This window comes from Dasypus novemcinctus, chromosome X (assembly GCF_030445035.2).
Source record: "Dasypus novemcinctus isolate mDasNov1 chromosome X, mDasNov1.1.hap2, whole genome shotgun sequence".
NCBI lineage: Eukaryota > Metazoa > Chordata > Mammalia > Cingulata > Dasypodidae > Dasypus > Dasypus novemcinctus.
Genome location: NC_080704.1, coordinates 19,496,482 through 19,511,845, shown reverse-complemented (window position 1 = coordinate 19,511,845; position 15,364 = coordinate 19,496,482). Strand labels below are relative to the sequence as shown.

At 41.0% G+C, this 15,364-nt stretch overlaps 1 protein-coding gene across 13 annotated transcripts in view; it reads right to left on the bottom strand.

Annotated features, from left to right (window-relative positions):
• Positions 1–15,364, bottom strand: part of REPS2 (RALBP1 associated Eps domain containing 2) — a 323,649-nt gene that overhangs the window by 201,939 nt on the left and 106,346 nt on the right. For all 13 annotated transcript variants that reach the window (XM_058291435.1, XM_058291431.1, XM_058291430.1 and 10 more), the window contains one exon: positions 3,364–3,502. In XM_058291435.1, the coding sequence (XP_058147418.1) occupies positions 3,364–3,502 (139 nt within the window). The remainder of the gene's footprint in view (positions 1–3,363; positions 3,503–15,364) is intronic.

The following is a 15,364-nucleotide window of genomic DNA, read 5'->3' as shown; positions in this document are numbered from 1 at the left end:
GTGCTGCCAAGAATGCAAGCGGCGGGGGGTGAGAGAAATAAAGAAAATAAATATTTTAAAAAAGAGAAGAGATATTAATGTGGGAAAGGGTGGGAGGTGTGGGGTGTGGGACATATAAGAGTCCCTTATATTTTTTTGTGTAACATTTTGTGTAATCTAAGTATCTTTTTTAAAAATTAAAAAATTAACTCAAAATAGATCAAAGACCTAAATGTAAGAGCCAAAACTATAAACTCTTAGAAGATAAGATTTGTTTATGATGAATAAGTTACTATTTCATATTTTTATGGCTAAATGTAATAAATTTTTTGCTTTAAAAAAATTCTTAGAAGAAAATATATGGTAAATGTTCATGACCTGGATTAGGCAATGGTTTCTTAGATATGACACCAAAAGCATAAGCAACAGAAGAAAAAAAATAAACTGGACACCATCGGCACTTTAAACTTTTGTGCTTCAAAGGATACCATTAAGAAAATGAAGGGAAACGGACTTTGGCCCAGTGGTTAGGGAGTCCGTCTACCATATGGGAGGTCCACGGTTCAAACCCCAGGCCTCCTTGACCCGTGTGGAGCTGGCCATGCGCAGTGCTGATGCGCCAAGGAGTGCCGCGCCACGCAAGGGTGCCCCCCGTGTGGGGGAGCCCCACACACAAGGAGTGCACCCGTGAGGAAAGCCGCCCAGCGTGAAAAGAAAGAGCAGCCTGCCCAGGAATGGTGCCGCCCACACTTCCCGTGCCGCTGACAACAACAGAAGCAGACAAAGAAACAAGACGCAGCAAATAGACACCGAGAACAGACAACCAGGGGAGGGGGGGAAATTAAATAAATAAATAAATCTTTTTTAAAAAAAAGAAAAGAAAAGAAAATGAAAAGACAAGCCAGAGAATGGAAAACATATTTACAAATCATATATCTGATAGGGAACTTGTATGTAGAATATATAAAGAACTATTACAATAACTCAGTAAAAAGACAAATCAATTAAAAAGGGGTCAAAGGCTCTGACTAGACATTTCTCCGCAAATGGCCAATGAGCACATGAAAAGATGCTCATGATCATTAGCCATCAGAGAAATGCAAATCAAAATCACAATGAAATACCACTTCAGACCCACTATAACAGGTATAATAAGAAAGGTCATTAAGTGCTGACAAGGATGTTGAGAAATTGAAACCCTCATACACCGCTGGTGGGAAAGTAAAACGGTGCAGGACTTTGGAAAACAGTCTGGAAACTTTGGAAATTACTCGAATGATTAAGCACAGAGTTACTATATGATCTAACAATTCCACTCCTAGGTATATACGCAAGAGAAATTAAAACGTACATCCCACACAAAAACTTGTACATGAATATTTATAGCAGCATTATTCATACCAGCCAAAAGGTAGAAACAACCCAAATATCCACCAATAGATGAACGGATACATAAAATGTAGTCTATCTATGCAACGGAATATTATTTGGCAATAAAAAGGAACACAATGCATGCTATGACATGGATGAACCTTGAAAACACTATTTTAAGTGAAAGAACCCAGACACAAAAGACCATATATTGAATGCTTCCATTTATATAAGAAGTCCAGAATAGATAAATCTGTATATAGAGAAAATAAATTAGCGGTGGCCTAGGGCTGGGGAGGGTGGAAGGGTGGGAATGGGCACTAACTACTGATGAGTAGGTAAGCTTTTGTGGGATGAGGAAATTGTTCTAAACTTAGATTGTGGTGATATTTGCACAATTCTGTGAATAGTTTAAAACCATCAAATTGCAGACTTTGGATTAATTTTATAATATGTGAATTACACCTCAAAAAAGATATTTTTCAGAAAGTGACATCAAATAAATAAAAACTTTAAAAATTTAAAATTTTTTTTAAAAAAAGACATCAACTAGCTGCAATATTTGATCCTCTCTTGATCTTGGTCAAACTAAACTTAAAAACAAAAAAGGTATTTGTGAGACAATTGGGACAAGTGAACAATGAAGAGTTGGTGATATTAAGGCATTAATGTTCACTTTTATAGGTGTGCCAATGGAATGTGCTTATGTTTTAAAAAGAGGGCTTATCTTTGGAGATATATTTTCAAATGAAATGATCTGGTGCTTGTTTTCATCTGGAGTAAAAGGAGACAGAGATAAAACAAAATTGTTTGGAGCGGTGTGTTAGGTACATAGAGGTTCATTATATTAGCCACTCTATAGTTATCTACATTTCGAATGATGCAAAATAGAAAGTTAAAAGAAAATAAAGACATTCATTGTAAAGAGACTGAAATAGTCAGGAAGGTTAGCAAGTGGTAAATACATGCAATCTGAGGTTCTCCTTATTTTTTTAGTCATGTCAGCATTAATTTGTTGCATCTGCAATATTTTGCTTCGATAAAGCCATCACCACCAATAAGTAAATGCTGTTTGCATTTCTACAAGTATATTTTAATTACATACCTTATTTCATGAGCGAAAATTAGTCTTAGCCTTATTTCAATATGTCAGATTACAATTATCAAGGACATTATTGTTACTCAACAAAAATGATACTCAAACAAAAATTCCATACTCAGCTTTTTCACTGTTTAGTCTTTGGCCCAGTAAAATGCAGGCACGTGGGAATTAAATCAATTCCTTTCAGCTTGAATTTTGCATGAGAACTCAATGGGAATACAGATTTCTGAAGACAACCCAGAAGAACTGACATGTGGACATAAAAATACTGGCCAATTTTCCTCCTTTACTTTAAATTCTCTCACATAAACCAGAGGATCAAAACTTGAGCCAAAGAAAATGAACATGAATTGAAACCTTTAAGGCCACCGTAACATGCCTAAAAGGGGACCTGTGACACTAATGCCTTAGAAAGGGTCCTTCTTCTCACTCTAATGTAGTTTGTAAGCAATTAAAGGTGTTTCCTTGGTGCCACGCTCTATCAGTCTGAGAACTGCTATAGTTAATAAGATGCATAGGGTCAGGAACAGGTTCCCCCAAATGCCTATTTAAACCCTTTGCAACTGAAAAGTAATTTTCCCAATGGATGCATCATTGCCAACTTTTTTCCTGCATGCTTTAGCAGCAGTGCTCCAAAATGTGTTCACCAAATGCAATGAATGTGCCACAATGATGGAAGAGGTTGTTGGTGAGGGAGGGGTAGGGGGTGGGGGGTGGGGGGTATATAGGGACCTCATATTTTTTTAATATAACATTTTTAAAAAATGAAGAAAAAAAAAGAAATTCAATCTTAAAGGAAAAGAAATCAAAACCACAGAAGACTGTCACACTCATTTATCAAGACAGTTACTGTTCTATTATGTGAGAACTACGACCTGGAAACCCGTGCTTCACCTGTGCATATTCATTACCTGAAATGAAGGAACTTGGGTCTGGCTGAAGGGATCTGAACTGACTGACATAGTACTCTCGCTGTTCTTCTGTTATCCTCCAGGGTTCGTCTGGGTAATTACTGATGTTCTCCTGTGGTTCTCTCTCCACTGAAAAGGACTTTAAAAATGAATGAATGAATGAATAAGAAAATGCTCAGAGAATCTGAGATGAAGTAAAAACATTAAACATCAACAAAAGTTACTATGCATTATACTCATTTTTCCTCAACAGAATAAATTTAAACACCTCATAGCAAGAATCTATCTAGAACGTAAACCTCTTAAGGACCAACCTCATGCTTTATACTTTTTTTATATTCCTCACAGTTGTTAACAGGACCAAGCTTGAAATACTGAACACTCGCTGACCGACGAAAATTTTTCTAACATGATGAAGGAAGGGTAAAAAAGGCAATCATTCTTATATTCAAATATTTACCACACTTTAATCCCTTCAAAGTATCTGATTCAATCAAACAATATGGATTCTTTTTAAACCATGTTAAAAAAAAAAAAAAAAACCAGAACAGATATAACCACATGACATATCCTCTTTTTTCTAAGGCATTCCTAACTGTACAGATCTGGAGTCCAAAGCTCCAATTGAAACTCCACTTCCTCATGTCCTACTTGAGTGGCAAATCAGGGCCACTGAATGTCTGATTCCCTATTTGAGAGTTGAGTATAATACTCAGTAAGAAAGCTGGGTGGAGGGCACAGCTGTCATGGTACCGCAATAAACAGGGTAACAAAGAATGCAACAAACCTGCCACTAGGGGGCGTGCAAGCCAAATTGGAGAATTGAAGGACCCAGAGAACCAGAGAAGTACAGGAGAAAAAGTATGCTGGCCACAGGGAAGAACCAAAAACGGACATGCTGAAGGGAGAAACTCAGGGGCCCTCTTCATGAAACAAGAGGGTGGACCTATAAGACAAAGGGAGGTGAGGAAATAAAGGGAGAGATTCCACTGCTAAAGAGCCATCATGTTGACTGCTTCTGAGCATGCTGTCTGAAAATTAATAACTGAAGGGCATTGTAGAATAGATGGCAGAGCATCTTTTCTGACCACTGAACCACCCCCCCCCCACCCTTCCACACCACTCCACCATTCCAGGAATTAATTCTTCCCAGGAACACCTGTCTCTCCTCTGGCCACATTCAGAGAAAGATCTGTATAAAACTCTTGAGTGGTGCTATGACCTTGAGATGTCATCTTTTCAGTAGAATATCAGTTCCTTAGACATCTTAAACCTTGTACTAAGAGTGATTCGGGAGGGGGAGTGAGGTGAAATACTGCCTGTAGAATTGGTGGGTAGTCCCACAAGTGCTGAGTGAGAATGGACCCAGCAAAGAGGATACTTCTCAAAGAAATAATCTGGGCCCTTTCAAAGGGTCAAGAGGTTGAGAGCTATATGCTGTCAGGTATTAGTAACTAATATACATCACTTTTCATAGTGGATGAGTTTCTACTAAATGTAAATCAAACCACTTTTAAATGTCTGGGAAGTCAACATCAGTTAATACCTTAAGTTTATACCGTGCCTTGAAATTTACAAAGCATTTCACACACCCCTATCTCATCTGAGCATCTCAAGACTTTTGAGAGATAGGCATAACAGGTATTATCCTTTTTCCAGATGGGGATAGAAAGGCTCACAAAGTTTAAGGCACTTGCCCATATCCTTCAGGGAGCACCCAAAATCAGCAAATAACAACCATCTTTTTTATCTGTTGTTCAAAGTCAGGTGCTTGAATAAAACTGGGTTGCATCTGTGCTCAACTGTTTCAGAAATCCCCTATCATTCCTGTAATAAAGAAGCCACATAAAGAACGAAAAGCAAGCAGATCGGTCAGTCTGATCACCCAACATTCCAAGGCCCTCCCAACAAATTCCAAAGCCATGCTCCAGCAGCACTTTCTCAGAAGAAATGTAGGTGCATGAACATGTTCCAGAAGGTGGGGCACAGGGTGGAAGTACATCAGCTTGAGTTAGATTGGATCACACGCTGTATTCTAATGTGTAGAACTCACAGAAGCACTGGCTCTCCAGGTCAGCACTGACAGAAACGGCTCAAGTAAAGGACCATAAAAACCGGGGCATGGGCAGGAGAGAGGAAGACAGACATCTATGCGTGAACAATTTAGTGGGCCGAGATGTTTTGTGAAGTAGTCAGGATACAGGTCGAAAGCTCTGTCCCACCACGCCACAGCGAATGAAGACACAGCAAATGAAGGCTGGTTGTTGGCCTACCGCATCCCCTGGTTCTGACATAGAAGCTATTACTCCCCTAGAAAATGCCCCAGGACCCTTCCCTCCTGGTAACTAACCTGCCACATCCATTTGTGTTTACTGCTATCCCATAGTTGTTCTTTCTCCAGTCCTATGACCATCGAGTCGCTCTATTTCCTCTTACCACCTTACTCCTGAGTAGCTTTAGGTGCCCCTTAGCAAGTCTTGAGTCTATTTTGGCAGCAGGACTCATAAAAAGACATGACAAGGTGACTGATTCTTGCTTAAAAGCCTAGGATGACCTGTGGCCCAACAGCAATCCACCCCCGCTCCCTGGCCTCGAGGGCTCACCGCAGGTTTCTAATTGTCCTTGGAATACCATTTCTCTGATTCCAGCATACTCGACTCCTACCCATTCCTCAAGTCCCTCTACCCTACTGGCTCTCCAATGTCCCTGCCATGCCCCAGCCATTCTAGAAGGCATTGCTTGACTCGCAGCTCTGCCACAAAGATGAGCCCTGGCAGCCATGTGTCGACTGCATGGCCTAACTCACCCCTGGTTTCAGCTGAGGTAGACTAAGGGGTGGGGTGGACACACAGTTCTGGCGTTTGGGATGCTCTGGCATGGACAGTACCTCTCTAGCAGAAACAAGTTTGGTCGGATCCTTGTTCTTAGGGAATATGTATAAGAAATACAAAGAAAGAGCAGCAGAGAAAGCAGCCCCTGAGCAGATGTATGGGCCAGGAGGGACTTAAAGTTATTAGAGAGCCAGAACCAAGCTAAGCAGAACCTAAAGACACTGGGAAGCCTTGATCTTCCAAGTAGAAGGGAGGACCAGGAAATGATCCACCTTTATGCATTCACTCTATGAAGTGTGTCGATTCTGAGCTCTGCCTGTATTTTAAAGAAAAAATAAACAGAAAGAGAGAGAGAGAAGGAAATCTTCACATTTGTCTGCTAAAGCCATATACATATGGTTTATTACACAGTTTCTCTACACACAAGACAATGAGATTTGCTTATAGTTAAAACATTCAAACCTTGGTTTTATTTCAAGTGAAATGCAACTATTCAGCACTGCAAGTTATCTTTGAGGAAAACAGGCTGTTTAAAATGGAGACTTCAAAAGACCCCCTAAAAAGTAATACTATTAATAAAATTCAAAAGGTGACATTAGCTTCTAAGGATATTAAAAATCAAGCATAGCTGAATACTATGAATTGCAAGAACACACTGTCAGGGAGAACTTAAAAAGACTGTATACGGGGAGCAGATGTAGCTCAGTGGTTGAGCACCTGCTTCCCAGGTACAAGGAGCTGGGTTCAATAACCGCTACCTCCTAAAAAGACTATGGTATACCGTTTCAACCAAAGAACATTTCTGTTTAGACTATAATCCCACCTGTGAATGCTGCCTTCAAGTCTAGCCATTCTCACCTATAAGGGCAAAATGATCTTATAATAGTAAACAACAGTAAACAAACCACCTGGAGCAGCAAAAGCTTCTATATCAAGCCCACAGTGAATATATGAGGACACCTCTCCTGTCAACAATATTGTGGAAGTAAGATCACCAAAGTGCAGTCACTGATCGAAACATGAGCTTATGGGCAAGGACATAACGAGCCAAAGAGTCCAAAGAGAAAGAATGGCTAATGGGCTTGTGACACTACATTATAGCCCAAGTAAATGTTAATCTGCCTGAAGAAAGGTCATGGGAATTGATCAGCCATGGGGCTAAGGAAAAAAAGGAGTGTCATAGAGACAAATGATGACAGTGCTTACATAGGGGATCCTGGATGGCCAGAATCCTCCACATGCTTGGTGTAGCAGTGTCACTGAGTGGCTGCCCAACCAAGGACATTTTCCAGACCCCCCTAGTAGTTAGGGGCAGCCAGGTGACTGAGTTCTAGCCAATGCAAGCACAAGTGACCTGCACCACTTAGAGGCAGGTCTAGAGCCCTGAGGCCCGCCTCTGTGCCCTTCCCCACCCGTCAGCTGAGTGGGGGATGGTGAAGCCCCAGTCCTGTGGCCTGATCCCCAAATCACCACATGGAAGAATGCTGCCTACCAGCCCGTTAAATGAGTAAGAGACCCTCTGTGTTAGGTCACTGAAACAAGGGACCTATCTGGTATGGCAGCTGCTACCCTACCTAACTTATGTTTTAAGCCAAGCTCAAAGGAAAGGAGGTTCTGCCCAGTCCCAATGGCACGGCCATTTCCGTGCAGCAGCTGGACGCCTCGGGCCATGTTAACTCTGTTATTTGACCACCTAGTGACATCAGATTAACTAACCCCCCTTTTTCTGATTGTGAGCTCAAACAGCTTACTAATTTGTCTATGCATAGGGAGAGAACGTTGATCCATTTTTTACAGCAGTCTATGTTTGCTTAATATGAATGCACCTTTTATGAGTTGGAGGAGAATCCCAGGGAAGATGTACAGAGGAAAAGGAGAAGAGGGCTAGAGTAAAACCATGGGACCAAGTGTTAAAAAAACGAATGACGAAAATGACCTAGAAAACGAGCCAGACGTCACCTGTGTTGCTTTACATTCAACCATTCTCTACCATGCTCTATAAATCTTGCCTATGTTCTGTCTCCCACCCTACTCCATCCCCACTATCACATAAGTCCCCTGAGGGAGGAAATCCAGTCTTCTGATCATAGCTGTATCCCCAGCACCTGGGGTGCCACTTAGGAAATGCTCAATAAATACTTATTGAATGAATGAAAATATGAGCAAATGATTGGACAAAGCGTCAATCCTGGACAGCGGGAGAGGGCTTGGCCCGAGCTCTCCTGTAACGGAGCAGAACTGTATAAGCATTTATCAAGCAATGCCACTCCACACCACAAAGGCTAGGCCTTCTCCCTTACCTATGAAGTCAGAGAACTTTAAAGAAAACTCTCCCTTTTTTTTACTTTTTATTTTGAAATGATAGATTCACAGGAAGTTGCAATAAATAACTTGCTTTTATCTGTCGAGAAGTTAGTTAAAACTAAATCCTAACAGAGCAATTTAACCTAAGTTTCTTAATGGAAATAGATCCATAAATCAAATTACCAAACTTGAGGATTTAATTTCAACAGTTTAGAATGTTGGCTGCTAAACTGTAGAAATCTCTCCGAGCCTAACATGCAATGCACACTTGCTGTTTATTAAGATAAACTAACTTTCTAAAAACTGTGACTATAAACATAGAGGAGCAGTAGGTAACATGTATTCATTACCTTTACTAAGTGCCAGGCACACTGTGAGGGGCTCCATATATATTATCTGTTTCTACCTTCACAACAACCCTGTAACTTAGGATCTATTATTCCCATTTCACAGAACAGGAATCTGAGAATTAGGGAAGGGAAGAAATTTATTAAGACCACACACATAGTAAATGGTAGAGCCAGAATATGAAGTGACTCCAGAGTATGTAAATACCTTTAATCATCAAGCTCTATGGTCATCTCCTTCTATTAAATCTATTCATCCATCTCATCACACTACCTCAAGAAAGAAACTTGCTGTGCCTAAAGCACTGCAGCCTCTTCCCCACTATCTAGTTTAATTCTATATTTTGGTCAGTGAACTGTTACATCATGCAGACAGGTCACCATCTTACTTCTCCCTTAATTTTTACCTGTAAGCATCTGGCAGGTTTTCGCATCATGAAAGAATCCTGTAGATAGCCACAATACCAATATTCAGTCATTTCACTGTTGTTTTAGGATGTGGCACTATTTTGATTGAATAAGAGAGGATTATTAGCAATCACTGTCTCCAATTCTTCCATCTAGATGCAAGATCTCCTGCTCCAGAAGAACATCTCCCTTTATGATGGTCAGGGTTTTGCTTTCCTGCTTAGAGGAGAAGGCCAGGCAAAGAGGAGAAATCAGCAGTAAGAGGAGTCTTTGGCAAGGCTGCAATAATGTTGCAGCCTTGCCAGGGAGGTCAAGGCTGCCTGTCTCTTCTCCAATATATCTCCCCTTGGCACTCAAGGTGGCATGAGGTCTGACAGGAAACACATGCTCCAAGGCTGAACTCACGGAATGTCACAGAGAATGAGGCTACTGATTGGAGGTTAAAAAAAAAAGAGTGCAGGTTCTGGGGTCAGGCAGATGGGTTCAAATGTGGGAGGGTCACTTACTAACCACTTCCTTCTGAGCCAGCGGTTCTCCATCTAAAAGGGCCAGATCATGGCCCACAGGGCCTTGCATGGCCGAGGCCCTCCCTACCTCTCCAGCTTAATTTGTCTCCCACTCCAGGCTCTCGACCCCGCCCCCCCCCCCCCCGGCCTTCTCTCAGTTCTTCCAATGTGTGCTACTTCCCATGCTCTCCATGGTGGACTGGCTCACTCAACATTCTTCGCACCCTGTCTTGGCATGGCCCCTGCACTGCAGAGGATGGTAAGCTAAAGAAACACTGTCCAAATACCTCTCTTGCTAAAATTCCAGATGAGACTTAGCTTCCACCAACCAAATATGAATTTGAAGACTGATTCAGAACCAAGTGACATGATGAGCATGATAGCGTGAAGCATCCATTTTGCTGGCAGAGGTCTCACATGGTATAGGTCTGGAGCCGTAGACTATGGGCAGTGATTGCCCAATTGTGCAGCTTTCTGATTGTGGCAGAGGCAAAGCTCCCTTGGTAGCCCAGTTCTGCTATGTAGTTTTGGGAATTGTTCTTCCAAGGTCAGAAGAGAGTCTATATCTTCAAGCCCTTCCAATGGTTTGCTGAGCTGTGCACAATGTTTATCATAAAGTCCTTATTTGCCTAAAGTGGCCACAGTAGATTCTGTGGCCCACAATGAAGAACCCTGACCAATGTACACCTTGTCTAGGCTCTTACCTGTACGTGGAGCTCTTCTCCCCACCGTCCAGCACCATCCTTCCTTTGCCTGGTTAACCCCTTTTCCACCTTCACAGCTTAGCTCAAGCACCACTCTTTGGGAAAATCTTTCTTACCTTCTGGACCTAGGTCGGAATTCTCTGTTACATGCTACCAGAATAACCCCTTGCAATTTTACATGCATAGGCGCAATTATTTCAGTCACATCCATCTCCCCCACCTGAGTGCCAGTTCCTTGAGAGTAGGGACCATGTTTTTTGCCCTTGTTGCACCCCTGCATGCTGCCTGACTATTAAAAGGGACTTAAGTATTTCTGAATGGACAAATGGAGAACACAATACCTACCTTGCAAGGCTGTTGGGAAGACTGAAAGGAGCATACACAGGAAGGGGCCAGCACAGCGAATAAACACCCAAGTCAGGAGCGACTACTGTCATTGAGACAGGCAATCTGGGGCATGGGGCCACCTGCTCACCCAAGATCAAGGGGAAAACTGACAGGCCAATGAGCTGAAATGATGCTGTTGTGCAGAGGGGTTCCCACTCATAGCTTAGTATATATTAACTAACTGACACCCAAGGGTCCTGAAGAATAAGCTGGAGACAAATACCACTCTCATTTACAGCATTAACAATTACTGTCTTGTACCAGGAGTTCAATCAGGTGTTTTCAGCTACATCTGATTGGCGAACACAGAGGCGCTCCTATCTACCAAAGCAGTGTGGGCCCTAGCTGTGATCAGGAAAGTTCTGGCCACCATAGGTACTTAACACAATGTCCCATACCTTGGGGGAACTAGCAACAGATGGCACCATGAATAAAATGTGCTCATTTGCTTTCATCAGTAGTCTAACTGACCTACTGGAATATCACTAAATCTATGCTAAAACTCTGATGGGCTTTATTAGTCAGTCAAAGGGGTGCTGATGCAAAGTGAAATCTGCTGGCTTTTATAAAGGGTATTTATTTGGGGTAGAAGCTTACAGTTACAAGGCTCTATAGAGTTCAACTCAAGGTACCATAAGAGGTACTTCCTCACCAAATGTCTGTTGCCACATGTTGAAGCAAGATGGCAGGACATCTGCGAGGGTTCAGGCTTCTTCCTCTTAATGCTCTGTGGGCTCAGCTTCTTCTTATCTCAGCTGTAGACTGGAAGGCTCGTTTCTTTCCAGGTTCAGCTGCTCTGGTCTATTCACAAGGTCAACTGTAAACTATCAGGCAAATGACTCATCTCTTCCCGGGGCCTCTATATGTCTATGGAGCTGTCTCTCTTCCTTTGTGTCTCTTCTCTGTGTATCTTCTTCTGTGTTCTTGATTGAGCGTCCATTTATATAGACCACCAAGGGGATGGGCTCTTAACCCCACATGCCCTAATCTTGATTTAATCAAGTAAATGTAAAGCCTTTGAATTTAAATCAATCAAAGGATATCATGCCCAGAGAACAGACCAGTTTACAAATATAATCAATATCTCTTTTTGGAATTCATAAATAATATCAAACTGCCACAGTAGCCTACCATTTTTACCACCCACACACACACCCAGACACATACACAAAACTCACTGTCCCTAAGCATGAATTTTGAAAGGCGTTAAGACAGCACCCCAATCAGTCCTAGTATTTTCTAAATAAATGTCTTTTTCCCATCATTCAATTTCTATCCCAAGTAACCTCTTCTCTTTCCTGGAGTCACCTTTCTTTCAGTAGCCCAGTAATTCTTTAGTATTCTCGTCTTATAACCCAAAACATTTTGCCTTTCATGTACAAGCAACTGCCAGCAAAGAAACCAAGCAGCTAACATCACTTTAATTATTAAGAAGTGTGGGTACATAAGTAAGCTCCTAAGGAATACAATAAGCAATAGCTAAAAAAAAATTTAGGTGGAGGAAAATAAACTTTACCAAATGAAATCAAATGTTTCCTTCCTCAAAAGCAGGAGTAAGAGAATCTAAAGAACTCCAAGTAGGTGAAGGGAATAGGAAGGAATCTTGGTGCTATTATAAATAGGACCTCTTTAATCACAGAGCCTCTTCCAGTATCTGTGGACTCTAGAGGTACTAGCACACATCGATCTTTTACCCCTTAGGAGATGGTTTAAAACTCCAACTTGGGTTTGAAATAAAATGATGAAGGGATCTGGCAAAACAAGAAGTCAAGATTCAATAAGACACATACATACCTGTAAAATTTATCAAACAAGTTTTTCCTGTTATTTATTTGTCCAGTCTCTCTCCTTCCCCCTACCCTTCTAGTTCAATCAGAGGAAGAGAAATGAGTTGCCTAAACAATGTTGAGGGGTTCACACATACATACACACACACACGTACACATGCACTGTGTTGATATTTACTGTCTCTAATAACTGAGGATTATTTTAGCCCTATTGTCTACCCATCGACCCAGTCATTAAACTTGGCTGCCATAACTGTATAAACAAGAAATCCCCATTCCAGGCAGGCCTGGGCTTCTCCAGAACTGAAAAGAAGCCATGGTCCCCAATCTCCCTTCAAGGGTATCAGGAGCCCAGGACCTCCTCTCAACCACACAAGGAGCAGGATCTGACTTGTCCAGAGGAAAAATATACCAGGTTCTGGTTTCGGACTGTTAGAAATGACAAGCCAATAAGAAAACTGCAATAACCCAAAAGAAAAAAGGTCATAGGATATGAATAAGCAATTCACAGAAAAGTAAATGCAAATGGCTCAAACTTAAATGTCCCACTTTACTAATAAGGAGAAATGGGAAAATGCTCATTAAAACCACACTGAGATATCATTTTTCACCTATCAGATTGGCAAAGATCCATAATTTTGTAGCACATGATGTTTGCAAGAGTTTTCATACACTGTGGGCAAACGCATAAATTGGTACAACCTCCAACTTGACGATCTCTATCAACACTGACAAATCTATAGGCATTTTGACCCAATAATCCCATTTCTAGGAACTGATCCTATATATATGTTCAAAAAATGCTGCAACTGCAAGTACTAGATGTTGATCAGAAGGAGCTGGTTAAATGATTTATAGAAGATAGAAACAATGAAATACTATATACTTGGTGAAAAAAAATGAGGAGGTACTTTATATACTGCTATAGAATATCATTAAAGCTTATTGCTAAGTAGAAAAAATTGCAATGTGCATACAGATGTATATTACCTTATGTGTAAAAAGGCAGAACTATCAATTTTACATATATTCTATATAATTATATTTGAGATTATATATAAGGATACATACATGCGCTTGTATACGCATAAAACATTCCTTGAATGATACAAAGGAAATGAGGCTGAGAAAGGGGAGGGAGGGCACACATTTCACTCTGTACCCTTTCGCATCTTTTGAATTTTTGACATATACTTTTAAAATTTTAATCGCTCTGAAGAACAGGAGAGTTTGAAAGCTTAACAACCCATGAGCCCAAAAATAATAATTGTGGTGTTTACTTTGGTATAAACCAAAACTTAGAGCTCTTTTGCTGTGGTGATGTGAGGAGAGAGACCATCACATCCTCTTTCACCTCAGGTATTTTTTGCCTCATGCCACTCAAAAGAACATCTTCTTCACGTGGTTCATCAGCCTGAGGGTTTGGCTGTGATAGGAGGAGTATAGGAAAGTGAAAGAATTAAGAATTAATCATGGGAGTGGCCTCATGCTGAAGGAGCCACAAGGGTACTTCACAGGGGCAAGGTCACAGCTCTCACAGGGGAGAGAGGTAAGATTCCGAAAGAAGGAAAAACTGCCTGAGGCACTACTGCAAAATAATGCGCAGTCTGAAAAATGCCAGAGTCAAGGCCAATAATTCCTTGACCCTGAAAGAACGTCTGGTGGGTCATCTATGACCCTGAGCTGAGTGTTAGGTAAGAGACAGTACCTCATATGCCCCCACAGGTTTATCCATTTCTTTCTTCTTTCAAACTATCAGCACCAACTCTTACCACTTCCTCATTCTAACCCAAATTACACAATTCCATCCCAATCTTTCAGTCAAGCCTTCTATTCTCTACTTTCCTTATCCTCCCAACATCCTGATCCAGTCTACCCACAAAATACCTTTCCTACCACAAAAAGTTTTCTCAATGCTGTTTCAGCTCCCAGAAAACTGTTCCCTGCGGATCCCATGAAAACTCTGAGAATGAACAACATACTTGTGGTGTCATCAATTCTCTTCTGACTTATACCATACCAATGCCATGCCAACAAAACCTCAGGGTTATTTGTTACTTTCACCATCCTTTACTCACATGGCTTTTTTTTTTCAATTTAGAATAATTCCCAAAGGCCCCAAGGAGAAGAAATCATCTCTGCTCTGCCCTGCCCTGCCCTGCCCTAAGTTCCTAGAGACAAATCCAAGGGAGATGGCATGGCAAGAAATTGGGATTGAGGGAAAATAAGGGGAAAAGAGACAACTAAGTTAAAGAAATACTTTTCATGTTACAGAATTTTGGATTAATTTATTGGTTGGCTAATAAGGTCTAATATCCCCTCCTGTACCTGTTCATTAGAAAACTTCCACCAAAACTAGAGCCAAAGCCCTGAATTAGAATGGCAGGGTGACAGATATCAGTAAATTCTCTTTGTCATTATTTCATCTCTGAAGTAAGACTAGTGAATATTAAGAATTTGTCCCCAAAGAACTAGAAAATTGTTACATTCATTCTCCTCCAGGAAGAGAAGAAAACATCACAAAACACGTGAAGGGTTCAAAAAGTGAGTGTGTTTTGGTTAAACGTTTTCCTAAAAAGATAAATATTTTTATAGTGAGACCTGATTGAAAGAATATTTGATTTGCCAAGCCTGTCTCCCTAAAATCAGGTAAACATAACACTGCATCTATTCTATAAAAGGATACTTAATATTCACTTGTATATATACACAAAACATCCTTGGAAT